General features: G+C 35.0%; 1 protein-coding gene across 5 annotated transcripts; it reads right to left on the bottom strand.

The window, feature by feature from the left end:
- Nucleotides 1-995: 995 nt before the first annotated feature.
- Nucleotides 996-23,821, bottom strand: LOC108208475 (respiratory burst oxidase homolog protein B). 5 transcript variants are annotated; one of them, XM_064078965.1, is made up of 17 exons: nucleotides 20,309-20,424; nucleotides 19,762-19,861; nucleotides 19,404-19,601; nucleotides 12,427-12,548; nucleotides 9,025-9,062; nucleotides 5,263-5,754; nucleotides 4,953-5,112; nucleotides 4,821-4,869; nucleotides 4,613-4,726; nucleotides 4,085-4,513; nucleotides 3,438-3,824; nucleotides 3,219-3,314; nucleotides 2,609-2,724; nucleotides 2,388-2,490; nucleotides 2,097-2,188; nucleotides 1,504-2,012; nucleotides 996-1,231 (listed from the first exon to the last, which is right to left on the bottom strand). In XM_064078965.1, the coding sequence occupies exons 4-17, from the start codon at nucleotides 12,465-12,467 to the stop codon at nucleotides 1,122-1,124; spliced, it is 2,736 nt and encodes a 911-aa protein (XP_063935035.1). In that variant the 5' UTR covers nucleotides 12,468-12,548; nucleotides 19,404-19,601; nucleotides 19,762-19,861; nucleotides 20,309-20,424; the 3' UTR covers nucleotides 996-1,121. The 5 variants fall into 5 exon arrangements, 2 of the variants coding, with proteins under 2 accessions (XP_063935035.1, XP_017234500.1); XM_017379011.2 differs by lacking the exons at nucleotides 19,404-19,601; nucleotides 19,762-19,861; nucleotides 20,309-20,424 and adding an exon at nucleotides 10,295-10,423 and having other exon boundaries at nucleotides 12,427-12,550; XR_010284122.1 differs by lacking the exons at nucleotides 996-1,231; nucleotides 1,504-2,012; nucleotides 2,097-2,188; ... (8 more) ...; nucleotides 5,263-5,754; nucleotides 9,025-9,062 and having other exon boundaries at nucleotides 12,422-12,548; nucleotides 20,309-23,821.
- Nucleotides 23,822-25,250: the final 1,429 nt, after the last annotated feature.

Below are 25,250 nucleotides of genomic sequence, written 5' to 3'. Positions count from 1 at the left end.
AACTTTACTTTCAATAATCTTTCTTACCATTTAGAAACTTGCCATCATTTTTATTTTATTTTTATGATTTGAAACTTACTTCTAATAAGATTAAAATCACAATTCAAAACTTTCTTTTAACAATTTCTTACATATTCAAAATTTTCTTATCATTTAGAAACTTTCCATCACAATGTTTTGTAATTTTTTTTCAACATATTCGTATTCGATACTAAAAAAGTAAATTTTTTGTTAATTAGTATTTTTTTTATTTTTGATATTTATAATCAAAATTTTTAAAAAATTGGGGGGCGTTTGAATTAAGATTGGGAATGGGAATGGGAGTTAATGGGAATCGGAATGATATGGTAACCTAAGGGGTGGGAAGGTAATGATTTAACCATCTAAAAGGATTGGGGTTCTCATTCTATAGCACCAAATAACTAATCCAAACACTTATCATTATATTAAGGTTCATATTTCGGTTAACCGGGCTCATTAATTATGAACCAAACACCCTGTTAGAAAGATAGAATAACTATTTGAGAGAGATGCTTCCATTTTTCCTCTACGTAGATATAAAACCTCATAAAACTCTTACCTAACATATGTGAAACAAGTATACTAACTTTTAGATCTTATTTGTCAATATACTGCTTTTTCTAAAAAATTTCAAGTATACTATTTTTTTATAACATATAATTAATTAAATTATCAAGTTATAAAAAAAGTTTCAATCCACACTTTTTGACCATATCCGTAAAGTTGACTGTTTAAATTAACGGTTGTAGGGGTACAACAGCAATTTTGTACGAAAAGAATCAGTAATTTTATCGAGTAGTGCTACATGCACAAAATTGGCTACAGAATTTTGCACAAAATGAGGTGGCAAGTGAGGTGGGAAATTTTAATTGGTACCCATTATGTGAAAGTTTTTGTACCCAATTTTGTGGATCTAGCATTTTCTAATTTTATCCGCAAAGATTACTCTTTTCATCGAGATCTTCTTGGTCGACTATGTAAATTAATTTTCTTTAATTTTTAGTTGAATAAGTTCAAATTTTCATGAAAGAGGATTACAGGAATACTTGCTTAAAGTACTAACAAAACAGAGGTAGATCTAGACTTATCATGTATAACAATCAAAAGTTCTCCTTGTGAAAATCAAACTTTGTGGCTGTTTCCCGGGAGAATTCATGAGATAACTGCCTCAGCTCCGGAAACAAACTGCGGGCACCAGAATAGAACACTCCTGTAAACAAAACACATCAATTAGGCCTATAGACACTAAAATTAAACGTATACAGTAGAAACCTCGTGACATCAAAATATATTATCATTTTAAAGAGGTTACCAGTTATCACATTAAAAAGATTTATGGGACCGAGATACAGAGACCAGCATGAAATTATCATTTTAAAGAGGTTATCACGTTAAAGAAATTTATATATCAATATCTATCACGGGACCGAGATAAAGAGAGGTTATCACGTATATTATTTTTAAGAGTTTTACTGTACTTACCAACTCGCTTGCTAGGATGATTAACTGCAACATGCTCAAAAACATTGCGCCAGTTAGGCCTGGCGAAATGAGTCCTGATCCGCGTCCCAGACACAACATCGACGCCATTTTTAGCATGCTGGAAGGTCTGCAGCATGGTTATTAAAGCAGACCTCGCATCTCCTTCTTCATACACACTTGTGCAGTAATTGTGCACCTCAATCACCTGCTCTGCATCATTTTCCGCGACTTCATTCATCATGTTTTTGAACCACTCAAACGAGCCTTCTTCGCGAGTCACCCAATAGAAATATACCCTTGTAGTGTTGAACAGATTGTGAGGTTTCTTGCGGCTTTCAGTGCCTTCTGCATTATTTTCTTTTTTTTGTTTGATGTGGTAAAGCACGTCTTTGATAATGCTGATTAAAGGGGTTGCTCCAATTCCCAGACCAACGAGTAGGACGATGTCATATTGTGTGTAGTCTTGAGCCGGAGCTCCATAGGGACCGTCAATTAAGAGCTTTGGCATCCTGATAAGAAGTACATGTCATGTATGGACAGAAATTGCCTTGGATTATAAGTGTTGAGTCGAGAAAGAGTGAATGAATCTGTACCTATGTACGTTATGGCTTTGCTGTGACAGATCCTGTGACAGATCTTCTCTTGGAAGGCCGCTATGATTAATTTCTGCTGCAGGCTGATCAAACTAGGTATACATGTGAACCGCGACTGAGAATTCACAATTGTGTAAACCCTTTGTGTGTGGCTTAGCATGTAATTAAACATTTTAACTAGGTGCTTACAGATCCCTATCTTGTTATTAACTTCGTAGCATTTTAAAACTCCCTCATGCAGATTAATCTACAAAATGTAGTTGAGATGTGATTAAGTACTGAAATAAGTACCCGACAGAAGAGTGCTTTCAGCTGTGATGTCCAGTCCCCTGCTGCTCGGATATGGAGGCTTAAATGATCATCTCCAGGAGCCGAAGTAAGTGAAAATGGATGCCTACACATAATAATATATCGTCATGTCATCCCTGGTTATAAGTACTGATATTTCATCACTGGTTTAAAAGTAGTTATATGATTATAGTTTTTGCAAGCTATTTGACAGACACGCTTACCATTCAAATGGTGATACTTTGGAACAATTCACGAAAATATATTGCCCACTAGTGTACTTAAACCGACAAGGCTTAGTGAACTGCAAGGATATCACGTTTCCTGGGTATACAGCAACCTGATGAGAATCCATCAGACCAATCAGGCGTGACACTCAATAGTTTTCTAACATAATACTCACAAGTTCAATGTTAGCCTGCTAGTTAATCAGTTGAAATTAAGATATTACCAATGAATACAATTAAACTAAAAAGAAGAACATAGCTTCAGATCTCCAAGTCTGTTAAAAATTGAATAAGAACTATGTATGTGAAGCACTAGATAAAAATCTGTAAATTTTGATTTTTATTTAGAAGAAAATTTGGAGAAAGGGTATATGTGTACACATATAAATACTTAAGGGGTTGAAGCAAAGAAAATATTTCTTAAAGGGGAAAAAGTTAGGGGGAAAGGTGTCATTAACCTTTTTTTGACAAACTCCAGTAGTGGAAAAGCTCAAGATAAGTCAAGATATTCTTAATTAATAAGGAATTTAGAGGGGGAAACACTCTATAAAAATGAGGGAGAAGTCTTTTGAAGACTTATTTTTACTCCACAGTTGAGTTGAGATACCTTCAAACTTTTCACAGTTCTGTACCCGGACCTAAACGCTCTAATCAAGCGTTCAATGCCATATAAGACCATCGGAATAGCAAGATACATCCATGTCTGCAACAGAAGATGCATGTTAAAACAATTTGCAAGTACTATGACAACAATAGTCTGTCTATCTGAAATTTCTCAGCTACTTGAACAAAGCACTTGCATGCAAATGTCGCTAAATGAACTTACTGTTTTGGCATACCATTCTTTGGAAAGGTAAATGAAAGTTCCATGAATGATGAGGAGGACATAAACTATAACAAACAGATGATGAGAAAACCAGAATGCATTGTAACCCGTGAGGCGCTTGATCATTCTGGGGAGGTTAAATCTGTTTTGTCGGAACCATGGATTGGCTAATATGAAGGCTACTGTCATAAGCACCAACATTGTCATGCCAGTCCAACCCTCAGTGCTACTTACAAACCACCAGTAGTCATTCGGCCTGTGATGACCGTAATAATGCTCCATTCTATCGTATTCCTTATCAGTCGAATGGAGTAGCCTAGGGAAATCACATGATAAGTGTGCCCCGACATGTAGGCCTGCTCCAATTGCTATCCCAGTAGCAACTACCTGAGAAAACCCATCTCAATTATACATAATAAATGTATAATATTCTACTAGTTGCTTGCAAGGAAAAATGAGACGTCCTCTTCTGGTAAGCTTGTATATTATATATGAAACAGGGCCATGTCTTACTTGGCCAAACCCCACATTGTACTCAAACAAAGGTGCTAATTTATATGATCAAATACATAAATATCTAATTAAGTAATGACTATATCAAACAATTAAACGGAAAAAATGCAGATTAAATAAAAATAAAGATATACCTTGTGAAAATTGACATTATCATCAAATGGAATAATAAGGCCCAAGTGAGTCCTGCTTCTGAGCCAAGTAATAGTGTTTCTACAAACAGGAAGAAGGATGAGAGCCATGTTGTATTTCAACGTCTCTGCGCTACCCTTGGCAATACAAACACAATAGCCCATCACATCAAACACGGCCTTATGTTTGTACTCGAAGAACTTCCATAAAAATAGTCCTGCACATATCAGAAGCCACAGGCAAAGCACCCAGAGCCTCCTCCAATTGTCATGTATGAAGTAGCCGATCCTCGAGTATCCTCTTCTCATTAAGTTTCCATCTTTGGTTAGGAGGAGCCTATCGCTTATCAGGCTTCTCAAGTCCTTGCTTTCTGTAGCAGAGAAGGCCGAATCATTTGGAAGTCTCACTAGTAGCATTTCAACATTATACATCTGTGCAAGATAATGAAGAATATCTTTCAGATTCATGTAACCAGTCTCAATTTAGTGCAAAAAACAAATACATGTGGATCATAATTATAACAAACGAACCTCGGCGTACCCAAGATTACTAGGATCAAGTTCCTCCATAATAAGGGCAGCATACTCATCTGCACTCTCCACTATCTTTGTTAGCTTATTTGCAGAAGCACTTAATGTGATGATCTGCATTAATAATTTAGGCCTTTTTTTAATCTATGCACCAGCCTGCTCTAGCAACGAAATAAAAAATATATAACAAAATACTAAATACTAGTACCTCTTTAATTTCATCTTGAGTAAGTCTTCCATCAGCATCCTTGTCAACCCTGCAGAGCATTTGCTATGAATTGATCCTCACTAAATCCATCAATTTTCAAAATCAGGGTAAAAATGAACTCCTACTACTCACATGTCGAAGAAAGTTTGGAGCCTAGCATCAAAACTTGTGTCTGTGATCTGTTTCCAGAATTCATGCAGCTCATCTTTAGTAATTGTTGAAGAAGTTATCCCCCTTCTTCGCGCTAAAGCATCATAAAGCTCCCCCATAAACTCAATTGAATCCGTCATTCCTGATCAATATATACATAGATCACCACACATCATTATCACCAGTGGCGGATCCAGGATTTGCAATCACGGAAAATAATGAAACAACAAATAATCTTACAAAGCAAAAACTCTTTTTTTTTTTACTAAATTACAAAGCAAAAACTTGTTACCTATACACTTGCAGAAGCAAGACCGTGGCAACGTGCCATCAACAGAGAGCTGATCAAATCGTGCTTCCACCCCGGACCATCCATCATTGTTTCCAACATTATTGTGCATAAATCTCAACCCAACAAGGGCTTGGGCAGTCCCCGAGGGGCAGTGCTTAACCCCCTTGTTATCAGAGGTACTTTTCCTCGGAGAACTAGAAAAGCTACTCTTCAACTCCCTTGAAACTCTTCTCAGCCTGGAGGAGAGCTGAGAAGAAAACGAAGGGCGTTTCGCTAACAATGCTGCTTCTTGATCAGGAGTGCCCTTTATGCTCTGCACCAGGGCAGAATCATCTGCAACATCTACAGTTATTTCTATGTAGGGATCATTTCCCTTTGGTTCTTCTTTGAATCTTGCACTTTTGAAGGCTATTGGCCTAGAACTCCCAAGGCCTTCATCAGCCTGCAGTTGAGAGCCTTGATTCTTCATTTCTTGAGCTTCTCGGTTTTGCACTGCACTTTAAAATAATCAATATAAGTATTTAAAAGGATGAAGTGATGAAGATCTTTTGGTTTATTTTCTTTGTCCCATGCATGCAACATTTTCCATTTACGCATGCTACGTACGTACACTTCTTTTCACGCACCCATACATTTTTTATATGAAAAATGTTTGGTGCACATAATTGTATACAGAATTGTGTACATAATGACATGTGGAAGATTTTAATTGGAATGGCCCCCCTGTATTCACATCAACCACCCCAATTAAAACCCTCCATCTCAATTGCCACATCATTATATACAAGTTTTATGTACACAATTATGTGCACCTAGCACTACTCTTTTTATATTATATGACGCCCATAACTCTCCCAGCTATACTAGTAAGTACTAGTAAACCAAACGTGTAAATAATCATTCCCTTTTTTTCTTCTTAGCTTTGTATTTTTTTTGTTTTCGGAATTCATTTCATTTTCACGACAGAAACCATCTCATCATCATATATTTATTTTCGGAATTCATTTCATTTTCACGACAGAAACCATCTCGTCAACATATTAATTTTCATATATGATGATCAATAAATTAGATTAGATGGAATTTCATTTAATGTGTTCCATCAATATGATCAATTTTACATATACATTTAAAAAAGTAAAAAATTTGACACATGATTACAATTTAATATGATAACATAGTTAGACAAAATAACAAAAAGATAGTGTTAAGTATTTTCTTTTATTTTGTCAATTATTTCATTTCATTTGTTTAATATTTGTAATCAACTTCTTGTCTCTCACCTCAATGCTCTTCTTTGAACCATTTTGATAACTTTTCTTGATTTTAAGCGACACTCCTTGCTAACCTTCTCATTTCTCCATAAATAACTTAAGTGAAATCTTTTGTAACGAGAGGTTTCCACACGGATTGCATTCAGGGGTGTATATGGGTTACTCAAACCGTTTAAACCGACCCAAATCGGTCCTATTTTCGGTCGAACCAAACCGAAAATTTTAAACCGTTTTTTAATTGGGTTGAATCGGCTCCAACCCGATTTTAATGGATTGGGCATGGTTTTAGATTTTATTTGGTCAACCCAACCCAACCCGAGGGTATTTTAAATACATTATATATAATATATATATCTAACAAAATTGTATATATATAAAATATAGTTATCCAATTGAAATTATAACATTAGTGTGATAAAATTGAATTATAACATTGGTATCTTTCCGCGAGTTTCCTTTAAAATATCTTCCCTGCACATTTGTCATTCGTCTACTTGCCTTTGAGAGTTCTATAGTGAAGTTACTATTCTTTAAAAGTCCGAGCTTGTTTTAATGCTCTATAATTTATAGGTTGTGTAGCAATTTTAGAACTACAATTTAGTACTTAATTACCCGTCAAACCGATCCAAACCAACCCAACCCGAAGTATGACAAATTGGGTTGGGTTATAAATTAATTTTAATGGGTTGGGTTCGAAAATTAGCAAACCGAATTTAATTGGTTGGGTCGATAAAAAACCTAAACCGGGCCAACCCGGCCCGCGTACACCCTAAATTGCATTTATATGTCTTCTCCTCAAAATCTCCTGCTCGCTTAACCCCTCCAAGCTACAGATGGATCTTCCTAACTCATACATCTTTGACTTGTGATCTGCGTGTAGGCTGTGTTAGTGCAACTAAATTCATGTTACAACTCGGGTCAATTTGATTCATTTCCAAAGGAGATAAATTCCTGAATTTTGAATCTAAATGAAATATATTATTTCACATACAAGAATTTAGATAATTCAAAAATTTAGACTCTCAAAAGATCATGATTTGTTGATACAGTTAAGAGCCATATATTTATAAAAAAAAATTAAAATCTTCACACTTCTCGAGATGATGTGGAATTAGAATGTTAATTAAGTGAATAGCTCCTCGCGTTGTGAAATAGTACTGACTGGTTTCGTATTCCAATCTTCATACTCTTGTCATTGTCTGTTTGTTATTAATCAATAATATTAGTTTCTATCCTCACCTACGTCAACTTGACTAATCAAGTTTTCGAGAATTGGAGTTGACTACCTATCTGATAATCCGCATCCAGTGGCGGTGCCACATGAGGACACTTGGGGCACGTGCCCCTGCAACTTTTAAAAAAACAATTACATTTTTGTGAGTCCCGCATGTATTATTAACATGTGCCCCCAGCTGAATTATGTGATTAGGGTTATGATGTCCTTTTATATATTTAGTCTTGGCTCCGCCAATGTCTGCATCAAGTATATCATTTAATAATTATAAAATAATAAATTAAACAAAATTTCCTCGTCATCGATGTTGGTAATGAGCAAACATAATATAAATATGTATAATGTATAATATATGATTGTTACATTTGATTATGAGAGTAGTGCTAAGTGCACATAATTGTGTACAGAAAATTTGTACATAATAATGTGGCAAGTGATGTGATGAGTTTTAATTGGGGTGGTTGGTGTAAATGCAGGGGGGGCCATCCAATTAAAATCCGCCACATATCATTATGTACATGTTTTTGTACACAATTATGCGCACCAAGCATTTTCCTTTGATTATATCACTATATTTAAGAAATTAACATCATTTCCGATAACAATTATAATATAATAAATTAAATGATATTTACAACACAGATTATTGCTAAATTAATATTAAATAATTACTTCACGTCAGTGCTTCAATTAATTCATGTACATTATCTTCCCCGGCTAAATTTGTACACACATATTTTAGGTTAAAAGATCTGCTTTTAATTTTCAAGCAATTAATAGTTAATAATACAAAGAATATGTTATGCTGAAACATATCTGCAGCCACGCGTTCGTAAACATCACTAAATTGATTTGTTAGACACTAACATGTTTCATGTTTTTCATAATGTGTAGCTTAATATCAAAATTAAAGAACTAATTTCTCAAAAGCTGATGGCCATAGCCTATAGATACATTCATCGACTTCGAGTAGCGTTGAAGAGAATATGCATGTCAGGAAACAGACATCGCCTACGAATAGCTTTACTTTTGACTCAAATATTTTTACTCTCTCAGACTAAATTTCCCCCCTAGTTAAAACTCCCCCGTCCCTAAATATTTTCACCCTATTCTAGTACTCCAAATTGCATATTATTCGGTGCTCGTAAAAGTTGATTGGACAGACTAAACAGACTGGTGTGTAGTTATTTATCGGGGGGAAATGGTGATATATATATATATATTTAGTCGTAAAAAATGTCTTGAGATTTTCACCCTGAGTTTCCGTGACTTCGTTTTCGACTTTTTTTGACCTGCAATGTGACAAAGTTTAAGTTAGCATCTAGGATTCTAAGAAATATATTTTTAAGTTTTTTTTCTCGACAGGAATATTTAATAAATATAAGAATTATAACGAAAAAGGGGAACAATTCTAGTTACATTGTAAACCTCCTTAGAACATGCGTTGAAAAGTCGAAAATAAAATTTAAACTATTTTTCAGTTTTTCACCTTTCACCGATAAAATACAATCATCCGCAGAGAACATGTGGAATAAACTCAAAACAGCCTGATGCTTGACACTAGTTAACCGATAAAATATACTCTCTCTATCATAGTAGGTTCTTTGCTTACATTTTAATATGAATTTTGAGATTCGTATAAAATATATCTCAATAATATTTTTGAAAGATATTTGTAAATAAACATTTGACATTTAATTTTTTATTCAAAAATTAAGTAAATCAAAAAAACGTTATGAAATTATACTTTGTTAACAACCAACTAGGACTGAGGAGTAATTATCTATGAAATTTAAATAGGTTGGAACACATTAGACAGATCGATGTATATACATGAAATCGTGTTTTACATATTTTCTTTTTCTAACTGTATCATTTGTTTTTACTTATTTTTATTTATAATATGTATTAATTATTTTTAATTAAAGGTTCTAACATGTTTGGAGATCCTCTAATTAAGTTTGACAAATATAATAAACATAGAAGATTTTGACTAAATTTCTAAAACAAGACAAGAGGACTGAATGATTGTATGTTCTCTATAATTTTTATTTAAGAATCACTTATTTAATTGTATCTAAGAATTTAAGAGGTCGAAAATATCCAAAGAAATCCAAGAACAACGAAGATTATTTAATTTTCTTATTGAGAATCTGCTGATTTGCTTCTTACCATGTCGGTATTTCATGGAATCCAATGAATTACAGTAAAATACTAAAAGTACTTCATACCTGAAAAGTGGGAGAAAATTTTCTCTCATCGTAGTGCATATATAAGAATAAATTTTGGTTGGCTTTCATAGCTCAAACCGCATTTAAGATTAATCGACTTAATCTTACTCCAAACCCTAACCAACTAACAAATATTCTCAGGGAATATATCTATGGACAAGCTCTTATCACAAAAATGAAGTAACTTCAAGTTCCTCCCTAATCCCTATTAACCATTTTCATTCTTCTTCTTTTTTAAATGCAAAGGTGGTCTAGAGCTCTTTTGCGGGAGTTTAGTTATAGATGGGGAATACCTGGTTTCACACTAGCTTGAAAATCACACACCTGTCTGACTAAAAACAGGACCAAAGAGCGTATCAAATCTATTGAAACCAGGAACATAGAGCCAACTTCAAGATTCACTAGCACAAGAAGGTGTTTCGCTACAAGTCAAACGCGATAACAGTCATAAACACACAGAAAGAATCACTAAACAGCACAGGCTGCGGAAACAGAAATAAGTTGCAAAAGATCTATCCCGGTTGCTACCCATTAGATCATTAAATTGATATACAAAAGAATTTTATTCACATTAGGCCATCAAGCTTAATTATTACTCTAATCGTGTTACTGATCAGTAAAGCAAGAAACAAAATTTTATTGTAAAAAGTGTCTACAATGAAGAGCTGCGGTCCACCGGAAGACATAATGTGTCAATTTGTCATGTCAAACAACATTGATAGGGTAAATCATAAATTGCAGAAAGTTTTCATTATATGTATAGCTAGCTTTTACCTACTTATCTGCTAAAAATTACAGAAAACAAGATCAGGCCTACAAAGTTCACATCAAATTTTTTTTAAGGAAATCAAGTATACCTTTATAGGAAACTAGAAATTAGAGAATCTCCAAGAGACTCTCTATTGGAGAGCTCCCAAGTAGAAAAGTAAAGAGCCTTGATTCTAATAGATCCAAATAGAGCTCCAAGAGACTCTTACATACTCTTTGTAAAGTTAAGAGCTTATTCTCTCTCCTCTCTTTTAGGAGCCTCCACATGGCTATTAATTTATTTTTGGTAACAAAAAATTCATTTTCTCCCATTCATCCATCACTTTTCTCTCTTTTTAAGTTTATACTAATAAAATATAAAATAAAGAAGTACAAAGAATATTGTTAGCGTTGACACTCTTATATATGTATTAACTTCCTAAGAGCCATATATATTATATTATATATAAGAGCCAACTAGGAGGCTCTTGGAGATGCTCTTAGGAACTAAAATCATTTTGGTCATTCTAAGGCGCTTGAGCATAAGCATCCTTGGAGGAAGTTCTGAAAATTGGACTAGTGAGAACTAAGAATTATAACGTAACAGATTTTGTGACAGCTGTGCATACATTAAAGATAATTTAAAAAATAGAACTGTTAAAGAAGCATCAGGACAGATAATAAAATGCAGATAATGGAATCAATTTTTGCAAGTGTTACATTTATAGCAGCAGTCAAATGGAAATCATCGAACAAAATTAAAAACATGAACGTATTACACACACACACACACACACACACATATGGGCTAATCAACAAATAGAGCTCCAGCTGATGGAGTGTGTTTTTTATATACTTTTATATGATTAACTTTGCAAAGAATATCTTTACGACTAAACTCAAGGGCAGACAATGAGACCCAACACAGTTTAATCCATTGCCAAAAATACGGTATCACAAATCACAGTTATCTACTTCACTAAAATAATTAAATCTTAAATTAATCTAAGCGACATTGTCCTGACTAAAATGCAACAGATTCAAGTAGAATGCTACAAGCAGTAGTCATTGAAGCACTATGCTAAAGCCAGGTCTCGCGTTCTAGTTCTTGATTTATATTTCTTTGACGCAGTATCACAAAAGTGGAGTGCTTCCAAGTATTCCTATTGTGTTTGGGAGCAGATTTAAGGTCTTCATTGTGAGCCAATTCTAAACTATGCTACATGCTCCTTACAATGACTATACAGATTCATAGTAATAATACTGACCAATTAAAAGATGTAGAGATATGTCTGTTAACTAAAATACCTAACATTTATGAACATGCCAAACATAGTTGCATCGATTTGTAGCTTTAATCTTAAAATAGTTGAGCTTCGTTTTACTTGTCTCCTATAAGGAGCAACTTGCTAATTGTTTCTCAAAATTACATATATAGGAAGGACATGATCCTCAATTTTGGAAAACTAATGGTCAAGACCGTTAGATTGAGGATGAGACTATGCAGGTTGTTACAGTATCAATGCATGGTATTTGTTTTATATATATGTAATATTAACATATGTGGTCATATCTTTTAGGCTGATATAATGTCTGTAACTAGGGGTTTGTATGCTGACAAGTTGCTTTTGTAGCTTAATAAGGTGAATGTAACAGCTCTAAATTAGCTTCAATTTACCTATATACAACAGCTTCCTCATATCCACCGACTTTTTGCATATTGCTTCTCTCTTTGGTTTATTTTCACCATCCCACTGGATTCCATGTCCATCCCTTTCCAAATCTCCATGTATGGTTGACCTGAAATCCGAAATTACAATTAACAATAAAATTAAATATTGCCTATTTATAAGCCTAGCTTAATTGCTTATCTTTGACGGACTATTTCGCAGAGACCTTATAATTAAAAGTTTGCTCTATATAAGAGAACATATTCATGTCATTATGTTAAGCCGAAAAGCTAAAATATTATCGCTGCTGTATTTTTGTGTAAGAAATACATTAACATTTCATGTTGTGTATTCTGACATGCTAAAATTTCAGATCGGGCTTGGGTTGGGTCAAATTTCTAACATGAGTCTATTAACTCACCTAAAACCCGAAATTGCCAAGTTGATGACCTAAAAGCAATAGATCGATGGGACTAAGATATCAAAAACAAGCTTATTACGGCGTCAAGTCGAGCCTTGACGCCCGGATACCTTGGAATCGACTAGTCGAAAAGTCGCCCGACTAGTCGTAAAAAGTCGACAAGTCATTCTTATACATATTTTTACTAGATTTAATATATAAAATATAGTTGAACACACATCGGTTTATAGTTTGAATCAAAAGTAAAAGATAATAAGCAACGGTGAGATGTATATGACGTAGCAGATTGTAGTTCACATATAAAGAAGCCAGAAAGTGGTGATAGGAAATAAATAATAATGTGAAGTTGAAATGATACAAAGATTAGGGATATACTTATATGTTGAAAATGATACAATTATTACATAGCATGAAGGAAAAAATAATGTGAAGTTGAAATGATACAAAGATTAGGGAGACATTGATATGTTGAAAATAGGTCGCCAGGCCAGACTAAATAAGTAGTTGCTTGAATTTTTCTATAAAACGACTTGTCGACTAGTCGTCGTCGACTTGATAACAATGATCAAAAAGTCATTGCATGGGAGGAGATATACACATACAAGTTTATATGTATTGCTTGGGGGGTAAAGAGGCGGGTGACATCTGTATTTAACTAAACTTCAAAAATTAATGGGTGTGATACAATTCTTTTCTTTTTTTTTGCAAGGGGGTGTGATACAATTCTAATTTCTAGTTTAAGAATGGTTCTTATTTGAGCAAATGCATATATGTGTGTGTGTGCGCGAGGGCGAGCATAATTTAAATTATTATTCAGATTTAAAATAAATCATAATTGATGTATTATATATTATATAAAGGATATTTATTAGGAAAATTCTAAATTATAGTATTAGAATAATACAAGAACTTAATTATATTATATATTATATAAAGGATTTTTATAGGGAAATTCTAGATTATAGTATCAGAAAAATACAAGAATCTGTTTCCTTACATTTAACTATGGTGGTAGATTTTGACCAAAAAATAATTTTTTTTCATTAAAATGAAAAAGAAAACCTTAATCGCTGATCGTTAAACAAGAAACGAAATGCGTTTCATAGATATTGTTACTCTGCATGCCTAAACTAAATCTACTCTCACAGATTGCCTACATGTCTCAAGGGTGTTAAAAATTAAAAACATAGTTTTCGGTTGTGAATTCGAGATGTATACATAGGAGATGTCAAAATTGAAGACTTGGATTAGGATTAGGTTTTTGAAACTAATGTTAAATCCTCGTCCTATAACTCTCCTTGCAGTAGTCAGTTTCCTATATTGATTTGGTGACATGAAGACCACTCTTACTAGTTTCTGGGTATAGGTTGTTGGTCCTTTCAATGATCCCATTAGTGGACTTAAAAAATTTCCTAAGTAGTTAGGGCCTTAACTCCCAATGAATGGAACTTTTGTCTAGGCCCACCAAGCATGTATTTGATATTTCATTAAATACATTTCTAGGGTAATTTCTAGCCCATATCATTTACTCCCCATCTTCAAAAAAACTTCATAGAGGTACGTGGAAGTCATTAATTGTCATGTTGATCATTCGTAAGTTCGTAATTCATATTCATAATCCGCTATTTCTCGGGCTTTTCAAACCGCTTCTTCACGAATTTTTGACGTTTCCCATTACCTTTAGGTATTTCTCGTTCTTTTCAATTAATTAAACCTAAAATACTTGGTCTTTTGCAAAATTAACTTCGTCCTTTAAAAAAAATCCCGCGATTTTTCTGGTTCGGTTCTTCGTCCCAGGAACCGGCCCTGGTTGACTGGAGGCCCCAGGCACTTGTTGGTCGAATGAACCCTTCCAGGTGGCCTAGTCGGCATCACCAGCTCATATGAGGGAGAAAAACGGACCTTGGACTGGTCCTTAAGACTCCTCCGAGATGGTTTTTGAACCAAGTAGCTAGAGTTTGTATTCACAAGTTCAAGGTGGATTTTAAAGCAAGTAGCTGAAGTTTGAATTCATAAATTCAAAATTTATCCTTGATCATTGGTTTGGCCTGGGTGTTTTCGGACACTAAGGTTTCTCTGAGCGCCCCTTCGCACAAGGTTGATCGTTGGCATTGGCTCTCTTACGCCCCAAGGTTTACCTTGAGCTCCCCTAGGCACTCTTAGGCGCTAAAGTTACCCTAAGCCTACTCCAAGAGTGGAATTTCAATCCAAATTTGATTTTCTAAAGTCTAGGTTTAGATTCTCAATTCTAGATGTAAGAAGCATGAGCAGCAACCTAGTTTGGCTCTTGTAGGCTCTTAAAGAGCTCTTGGGAGCCTTCAACTTGGCTAAAATCCCCATTCATAATTTCATTATTCAACTGTTAGTCCATGCTCAAGTTAGTCCTCGTCAGCTTGTTCCCAAAATCCACATTTTTCCCATTAGTGTTTTTTGAATTTTGGACTATCTTCATTATTAGAACAATCCTGATACTAGGCCAGGCCGGCTGATCATTCACCACCATCCTAATATTCGTAAGATCTTCAATCATATGTCCCTTCCTGACTCAATTCATGATTGGAGACCGAGTTTTTTAAACTCCGATGAAAGAAGGGAGAGTGTGAGTACTTTCGAATCACTTCTCTAAGATTGTTGATCCCAAACACTTTAATCGCTATCTTGGTACTGAGAAGCAGAAAAAGTTGCTGAACTTTAGTGACAACACTACTCACAAGAGAAGCATTATGAACGAGCGTGATCTTACTGTTGTTGGCCTTGGCTCGGGATTGAAGATAATTGTTTCCCATATTTTTTATAATCTAGAACTATGTTTGTTCTTATTTTGACCTATATACCTTTTATTTATTTTAGCTACGAAGACAGTCGACATTGATCAAGGCAAGGGGAGAATGTGACTCGAAGGATGCTAAAACAGCAGGTTAAAGAGGCCAACTCCCTATAGAGCCAAGGGTCCCTAACTTTCTGAAGCACTGTCAAAATCCGGGAAAAAGATTTCGAGTTGTGGGGGGTCGCATGAAGACAACATTCATGCCTGAATGGGGAATCGTTGAGCGGGAAAAATCCATTTCTGAGAGCTCGCTCCTTGCTATAGACTAGTCTCGACACTATATCATCGGTTACTGATGGTCCCAACACTATCACCGTTATTGACAAGGTTAATATCTTTACCCACTTCGGAACAAAGGAGAATGATGTGATGTGTGGTCCAGGATAGAGAAAAGGGAGGCTTTGATCGGCACTTGTGGCTTTTATATTACTTATCTTACTTCATCAATTATGACTTTATTTGTTGTCCTCTGTGAGGTGTTTCTGACTATGCATTTGAATTTTCCTACTTTGTATGCATTTCATATTTTCCTACTATACATGTTAGACTGTCATTTTGCCCTTGTGTTTTCGTCCGCTAATACTATTTTTACATTTAGTACGAATACTTACTGCGGTTAAATAATCATGTCATTCAAACACAAAAACGTTCAGTTGAGAAAGAAAGTCTTGCATATCATTAAACATATCCCAAGGAGCTATTTCATCAAAAAAGAATCAAAACATCATTTATAAAGAGGGGAAAGTCATTCCTTATATAACCCTTAAAACTCGCTTCCTAGAGCCTTATTCAAGCTACTAAGGATATAGTATTCTACTAGTAGTAAGGATATAGCATGCCAAATCCTGGCCCTCACTTATAAGCTCACGGGCCTGTTAGTTCCTTGACCTTGTACAGACCTTTCAAATTTAGCACTAACTTTCCTCTTTTGCCTACTCTGGAAGCCTCAATCTTCCTAAGAACTAGTCCCTTTCTTTGAACATCCTTCCTTTCACATTAGGTTATAGCAGAAAGAAGTTAGTTTTTGATATTCAACAATCATGACGTGTGCCTCATAACGTACTTCGTCAATCAATTCCAGTACTAGCCTCATGCCTTCTCATTGCTCTTGGGCTCAAATGTCTCTACTCAGAGAAAGGTGGGTTGTCAACTCAATTCGTTTTCAAGCACTCAACTCTCTTCTTAGGTCCATCCAAGATGATTCGATTCACCACTTTAGCCTGCACATTTACTTGGGGTGAGCAACGGAAGTGAACCTAACTCCTCATTGTTAGACTGAGTTCCATTGTCAGTCACAAAAATCATCGGGATTTTATACCTGCAGATTACGTTCTCCCACAAACTAAGTTACTTCCATGGTGGTTATCTTGGCTAGAGTTTTAGCTTTACTACACTTGCTAAAGTAGTCTATAATTACTATTAAGTACTTTCTCTGTCCCGACGCCATTGGGAAAGATCCTCAGATATCCACTCCTCACATGACAAATGGGATGGGAGAATTGATGGACGTTATCATCTCTGACAACTCTCTGGCAGTTGAATAACTATCTTAAGCTCATCAGGGGACTACGAAATTTCTCAAGTAATGATTACATGTCCATGGTAATGTTCGGCCCATATCATCTTCCAAGTAATGATTTGTTTGTAATCTTTCATTATTAAACGGAGATGAATAATATAATTGATATTTGTTTGATTAATCTAAGCCCTAAGGATTTATTAGTGATTCCAACAATTCTCTGAGGAGATAGATATTTGACCTTTGTTCTACCCTTTTCCCACTTATGTCGTGCATCAACTGATTTTAGAGCAACTTCAAGGAGCATCTCCCTCCCCGTGTGAACAAAAATCAGGTTCAGCTCAAAAAAGCCATTCCAGCCATTCCCTCCTTGCCTGAAAGTTTTACGTGACAGAAAAAAGAACCCCTTATTTAGGGGATATAAAAGCAATCCCCGTATGTTCCACATCATCTCCTCTCATTTTCCTTTTTTTTTATCTCTACCTCCTTTTTTAATCTCTTCCTCCTATGTAAAAGTACTAATTAATTATTATTTTTCAAATATAAGCGATGATTACAGTGGTATTGGTATACCACAGGAGTATAACAACTTTTTGGTTACCTATATATAAGGTAACCATTATTTTACAATATTTTAGGGAACCAAAATAGGGTATGCTCTCAAGAGTCATTATTTCCGACTTAACACTGCTGAATCAGCCTTCAACAGCCACCAGCACCCATAATCAGCCTTAAAATCCATTCTGCCCAGCCATAGTCGGCCACAGCAGCAAACATCTTCACCATCTGTAGTCTACATCTCTTCACTCAAACCTCTGTCAAACACCTGTGTTGCATTTCTTTGTGTCATCCTCTGAATTTTTAGAAAATTCCAAATCAGTCCAGTAGTTTGTTAAGATCTAAGAACCATATCTTCTGATAGCAATCTTCAAGTACTTGGGGTAAAAGTTAGTAATGCGAAGATCATATATGAGGATATTAATGATTCACAGTCACTTCTTAAAGATGTCAAAGAGAATTTTCAAACAACTACCATTGATTTTATTATTCCTTAATGGTTTTTTACGAAGTTAAAGAAGTAAATGTTATATCTCAATGGCTTCCAAGTTCATGTTTAACCTGTGTGGTTTCCTGTTCAAGGAATGTAGATTCTTCTTCACTATAAAACTCACGGTCAAGTTTTTTCTAAAGGAAGGGAGAATGATGCAGAAGGACTAATTAAATAAATTCGTAAATTTTTTTATATTGTTATTATTTAGATATGAAATTAATTAAAATTGATTAGGTATTATGTAATACTAAGTCAGTATACGTATTAGGAAGATCCTAGATTATAGCATGTGAATAATACAATAATTAATTTCCATTAATTAATTATGATTCTAGATATTTACAAGGATGTAGGTTTCTTTTAATTGGGAAATTACTTGGCTTCCAAATAATGACTCGTCAATATAAACTCTTATAATCTTTGATGATTAAACATAAATAAGTAATATGTATTGATATTTGTTTGATAGATCCGAGGGTTAATATGTGACTCCGCCAATACGGAGATACTCCCTCCGTCCCTCTCATTTCTTTACGGGTTTTTTTCACTGCTCGGCACGCATTTTAAGACTCTTATAAAACATTGTTCCGTAATTTATTTTTGAAATTTTCTTCTTGTGTATAAAATTCAAACATCAAATTTTTATTCAAAAGAAAAAAGATTAAAAAATATTTTATGAAACTATGTTTTCAAGAAGTATTAGAATGCGTGCCAAACTCTCGTCCCCCAAGGTAAACTACCTAGGGGGACAGGAGGAGTAGGTATTTATCCTTTTTCCACCGTCTTCCATTAATCAATAGTAATTAATAATTTACCTTTTGATTTAGTTTAAAAAGAGAATTTAATTTATGAAGATAAGAAGTAGTTATAAAGTTCCTCATCTAAGCTGGTAGATACATGAATATGATCTTTCAAAGAGCAAGCAGAAATCTGAAACATTATAATCTTTTGGCATTTTTTGCTGTAGCACAGTTCTCCACTATTCCTAATTTCCTAGTGCAGGTATTGATTTGAGCACTATTTGTTTTGTTAGCTCTTAAGCAACTCTACATTGGCCAAGGTTTTACTTGAACACATCAAGGTAATTTTATGGGGAAAAAAACATGCAATTATAAGAAATATCATTAGGAAGCAAGCAGAAAAATCTCTTATTTAAGAAAATCTGACCTTCCACGAGAAGCTTGAACGAGGCATCAGCTGTCACAGAACAAGACTTTTTGCCAGGATAATGCAATTTGATCACATAAGTAACCCAGGACTTTATAATCTTGAACGAACAAAACTCAAATGGTTTATGCAGTTCTTCACTTGACTCCGTAGTGAAGGCAAAAGCTTCAGCTGTCATGTTATGTATTCTTTCAAAACCTGGGGATGGCACATAAAGTAGACAACGTATGACTACTCAAACAAGTGGAATTCCTTGAACCAAAACTCTTAATAATAAATTTGATTTTGGTCACAAGTGCAAGATTTTAAAGGATGAACTAAAAAGCTTGACAGATATGTTCTGGCATACTGTTTGCACCTGCATACAGTTAGTGACTTCTTCTCTATTCTATGCTTCTGAAGTTGACACATCAAGAGGGAATTTGGGTCAGAACACTTTGAGAAAACAAGTCAATGACCTGATATTTGAATGCAGTTACTATAAAAATAGATGTTACATCATCGAGCGGCAACATAAGTTATTCAAGGAACAAAAGTTAAATTAAAAAATGCCTGCAAGTAAAAAAGTTATTGAGGTAATGGTTACAGCCACAAAAATAATGGTTCTATTGGACTTGACTTTTACCTCAAAGGAAATAATAGTTTGTTAACAACTTGCACACTTAGTCTAAAATACAAGAATTTTGTGTCTGAGAAAATGAGCTATGCAGCACAGAAAGATTGTGTCTAAATATCAATTTATATTTATTTTCAATCTTCAAGTGGATAAATAGGAAAATCCGTCTTCCATATAAAATGAAACAGGTTATTGACATTTTAAAAGGCAATCAACACATTATAAATCAACACATTATAAGAAAAAACAATCTAAAACATGCCACAATTTCAGCAGTAAAAGAAGTTACCATCAGATGAAGATTTCTTCAACAACGAGTTCACCGAGTCCCATAAGATCTTGAATTATCTGCTCTATAACCTTTTGATTCTTTTTGACACTGCTAGCTTCTCTCCAGCATTCATCTCCGCCTATCCTTAAAGTTTTTCGTTTGCTCATTTACCAGACGTCTCTTGTATAAGTTATCCAACACCACCTGGGCATCAACCATCTTCCCTTCCTGGGCAAAAACATGGCTAATTAGAGAAAGAGTTGTCTTGCATGGAGTGAAACCTTTTCCAATCATCTCCTCGAGCAAACGTTTGGCCTCAGTCCTGTATGATATCTTCGACACCCAGCCCACATCCACTCGATTAGATAGCTCGCAGTAACCGCTTATTAGTATATCATAAGTTGAAGAACTAGGTCGCACACCTCTTAATTGCATTTCATTTATAAGCTCCCCAGCTTGTTTCATCTTCCCAGTCTTAGCAAAATCACTAATTAGCACATTATATGTACTAGTTTGAGGAGTGAAACCTTTTGTTATCATTTCACAGTAAAGCTTAATGGATTCCTTCTTATTTCCAATCTTTCCATGGCCACAAACCAAAATATTATATGTATTAGCATTAGGTAAAAAACCCTTTCCCTGCATATCATTTAGTAACTCAGTAGTCTTATTCATCAAACCAGCAGCTGCAAGACCCGCTAATAGATTATTGTATGTTGCGATATTCGGGAAAACTCCTGCATCTAAAATCTGGTAGTACATAGTGAATGCCAATTTTAATTGTGTGCTTTCACAATACCCACGTATCAGGGCATTATAGGTGATAATGTCAGCTTCAAAGCCTTTTGCTCTCATGTCATTTAACACTGTAGTTGCTATTCTTGTCATCCCTAGCCTACAAAAGACGGATATAAGGGTATTATAGACAGTCTGGTTGAGTTTTAGACCCATACCTACAAGCTGCTCATGAACTGAAAAGATTCTCTCGGCCCGTTTACTCTTTGAAGCAGCATCCAACATGATCTTATGAGCAGTGGTAGAAGGCTTTAGACCCATACCTTGCATTTTGCTTAGCACCTCCATTGCCTCATCAACCTGAGAGGCTTCACAAAGCCCTTTTACAAGAGTATTACAGGTAATATAATTAAACGGCACACCAAATTCATTCATCTCGCTCAAAAGATTCAGAGCACTTTCCAGTTTACCCTGTCTGCAGTAAGCAGTAATCATGGTGTTAAATGTAGCGCAATCTGGTATGAGACCACGCTGTCTCATTTCAGCATACACAACCTGAACTTCATACTTTCCAAGTCCAAGCAGTCCATTAATCAGGACATTGTATGCAACAACATCAAACTCTATATTTCTCTCCATCATCTCTTGAGCAATGTCGAGTGCAGCTGACTCTTTTCCTGCCTTGAAATATCCATCAATTAGAGATGTGTAACTTACACAATCTGGAATCAATCCCACAGATGTCGTATTTCTAAAGAATGCATCAGCCTCGTCCATTTGCCCATTTCTTTTCAGATTGTTTATGAAAGCATTGAGTATATGATTATTTTCCTTCACGCCCTTTAGTTTCATTTCTTCATACATCTCAATAGCTATATCATGTTTACCAAGCTTTAAACAGGAATCAACCAGCGCACCATAGGTAAAAACATTAGGCTTTATATTTTGGTCGTCCATTTTTCTTGTGTAATAAAGTGCTACATCAACTGCTCCCTTCTTTAGATAGACACAGATCATAGAAGTATATGTAATGACATTTGGAAAAATATTGTTATGCTCCATTTCTTGTAACACAGACTCAGCACCCTGTACGTCTCCAACCTTGCACCGTGCGTCAATCAATGCTGTATATGTGGCACAGCTTGGAGCTAAATTGAACATTAGGAGAGTCTTAAACATGTTTTCAGCGTCACTGGGCCTTTCAACCTTAAACAGCCCATCCATCAAAGTGGTCAGTGAAACAACGTCAAAGGGGATTCCACGGACTAACATTTGACTTTGAAGTTTAAGAGCTGCCAGTGTGTTCCCCTTCTTAAACAATGAATCCAAAAGGACAGTGTAAGTTACATAATTAGGCTCCACACCCATCCTTTTCATCTCCTCAAAAAGCAAAGCAGCGTCCTCAACTCTCCCGCTCTTATAAAGGCCATCCATTACAGAACTATAAGTAACAACATCAGGTAAAGTTTCACTCGATATCATGTCTTCATGTACAGAAAGTGCTTCATCAAGCCGTTCTTGTTCGATATACCTACCAATAAGTGTGGTATATGTTACAACATTGGGTTCAAAGCCCAGCCTTCGAACAACAAAATCTTCTACTTTATTATCAACATTAGTGTTTAATTCTTCTTCATCCTTAAACATCTCAATAATAAGTCTCTTGGCACCATCGAAGTCGCCCATGTTGCACAGCCCATTTATCAAAGTATTATATGTAACAATATCAGGACATACATCATTCCTCGCACTCTTCATCAGAGCAAGAGCATAATTTACCTCCCCAGCTCTACAATACCCACAAATCAACGTATTAAAACCAACAACATCAAACACAACATCCCCTTCCCTTCTCATTCTATCCACAACCCACTCTGCATCTCTCAGCAAACCCAACTCACAAAAACCCTTAACAAGTATATTACAAGTAAAAGAATCGAAAGGAATCCCCTTTTTAACCATTTCGGAACACAATCCTAAACCCAACTTGCCATTTCCAATTTTACAAAAACCCCATATGACTGTATTATAACTAACAGTATCACTTTCACTATAATCATCTCTGACCATATCAAGGGCTAGACTAATACTACCAATTTTACATAAAGAATGAATAACAATATTACGAGTCGCAACATTCGGAAAAACCCCACAAGATATCATCTCAGAGTAAACATACCAAACCTGAGACACCAATCCAGCGTGATTGAATTCACGCAGAATCCGATTCCAGGAGGCTAGTTCCGGAACCACATTCTGGCTTCTCATGGCTGCGAAGGCTTGAATAGCTCTCGAAAGGCGGCGACAAGAGAGAAAGAGGTGAATAAGAGTGCAAAACAGATAAGGGTACAATCTTTTGGCTCTTTTGCTGGACGACAAGGAGTGATAGAGCAGAGAAGAAGATGAATGTGGATTGCACGCCTGCTGTTTGATAATATGTCGCAAAGGAATACTTGAAGTAAGTGTGTTCTTGTAGCACACCAGGTGTTTGAAACAATGCGGCAAGGGCATTTTCATAATCGCCGTGTTGTACAGAAATTAACGCCTTGCTGCAGAGTTTTTTATGAGCATGGCGTAAAGCTTGTGTATACATGTTTGTGACACTCCCCTGCTTTCATTTTACATGTCTTCTCCGTTTGAGCGCCAACTTAACTATTTAAATGCACCGGCAAGATTCCGAATTTTATCGGTACGAAAAAATAAAATCAATATTTAATGGCAGCGTCTCTGAGGCTGATGGGCGATGATTAAACTCTATGCATTTTTAGAAATAGTTGGCTTTTTTAACTTCACTTCTCTCAGCCAGTTTTTATCTTAAGATTGAAAATATTTGTTGTATAATAAATTCAAAACTTATATTTAGGAAAATCAGAAATATATTTAAAATTAAAATCTACACTTAAATTCAACACGGACCGTCAGAACTGCCTCGACAGGAAATGAGAACAAGGTATAATGAAACATTATATTTACAAAATAAAACAATCAATTCGTAAGGCCATACTAAAATTTAGACTATAAATTTTTGTAAAGCTAAATAATGCACGAGGACTAGCTAGTACTACTTTTCATATACAGTAGTAACAAATAAAAATAAATTATTTATTCTGTAAATTCAGGAAAAACTTTAATACTCTGTTCCCCCATAGCAGGTCCTCCATTATATCCTGGAGTCGGTGGATGGCCTTCTCTGCCTTTGATGTGTTATTGGCGTTAGCTAGTGAGATAAGACTTAAGAGACAAACAGAAGCTTATAGCCAGCATGCATGGTGACAATTTATTGTTTGTCTTTGCCGCTCAATAATTCTACTTTCTCCACCCCACAACTTCTTTACATTTGCTTATCAAGATAGTATACATTACTCAATTTAGTTAGGTGACATTTTTGATGGCTTAATTACTTTAAATTTAATGTTTCTTGCATATAAATGAACCATCAAAATAAAATGATATTTATGAGATCTTTGAGCATAACATGTATAATGGTTGACTATATTAATCGTTTAAATTAATTATATAATTCTTCAATAAAATTCTTCGTTCGATAAATATAGTCTACAATAATTAACTATATCTTTTAACAAAAGGACACAGATATCACGAAAAACGCAAGTCATGCCCAAAACAACATAATCGGGGGCACATGATCCCAAATACTTGTTATTAACTCTGAATAATTTAGCGTTTTTAATTTTGGAAAAAAAACGCTAGATCGTAGTAATCTTATAACCTGAATAAATTATCATGTACCGTTTTTATTTTAACCTCAACGTTGCATGTAATACGTTCTGTTCTTTTAACCCCGAGCAAACGCTAAATATCCAAAATACTACACTAGGCACCGTTAATAAATGTTAGTTAGGGACATTTGTTCGGATCGTTTTAGGCATTGATAATTGATATTGTGATAACGGGGCAAACACCTTATATTTTTGCTGAGGAGATAGTAGGTTGGAATTGTAAAAAATTTACACCATCTTTATAAGTGTCATTTGATAATTTTTTATTTATTATTTTTTTTTTTAACGTAGGAACCCGCAGCTGCTACCCTTCGGGTGCGCACATGATCCCAAATACTTGTTATTAACTCTGAATAATTTAGCGTTTTTAATTTTGGAAAAAAAACGCTAGATCGTAGTAATCTTATAACCTGAATAAATTATCATGTACCGTTTTTATTTTAACCTCAACGTTGCATGTAATACGTTCTGTTCTTTTAACCCCG

Source organism: Daucus carota, chromosome 1 (genome assembly GCF_001625215.2).
Source record: "Daucus carota subsp. sativus chromosome 1, DH1 v3.0, whole genome shotgun sequence".
In the NCBI taxonomy this organism is placed as follows: Eukaryota; Viridiplantae; Streptophyta; class Magnoliopsida; order Apiales; family Apiaceae; genus Daucus; species Daucus carota.
The sequence above is the reverse complement of the archived record's forward strand: the minus strand, read 5'-3'. Positions and strand labels throughout refer to the sequence as shown.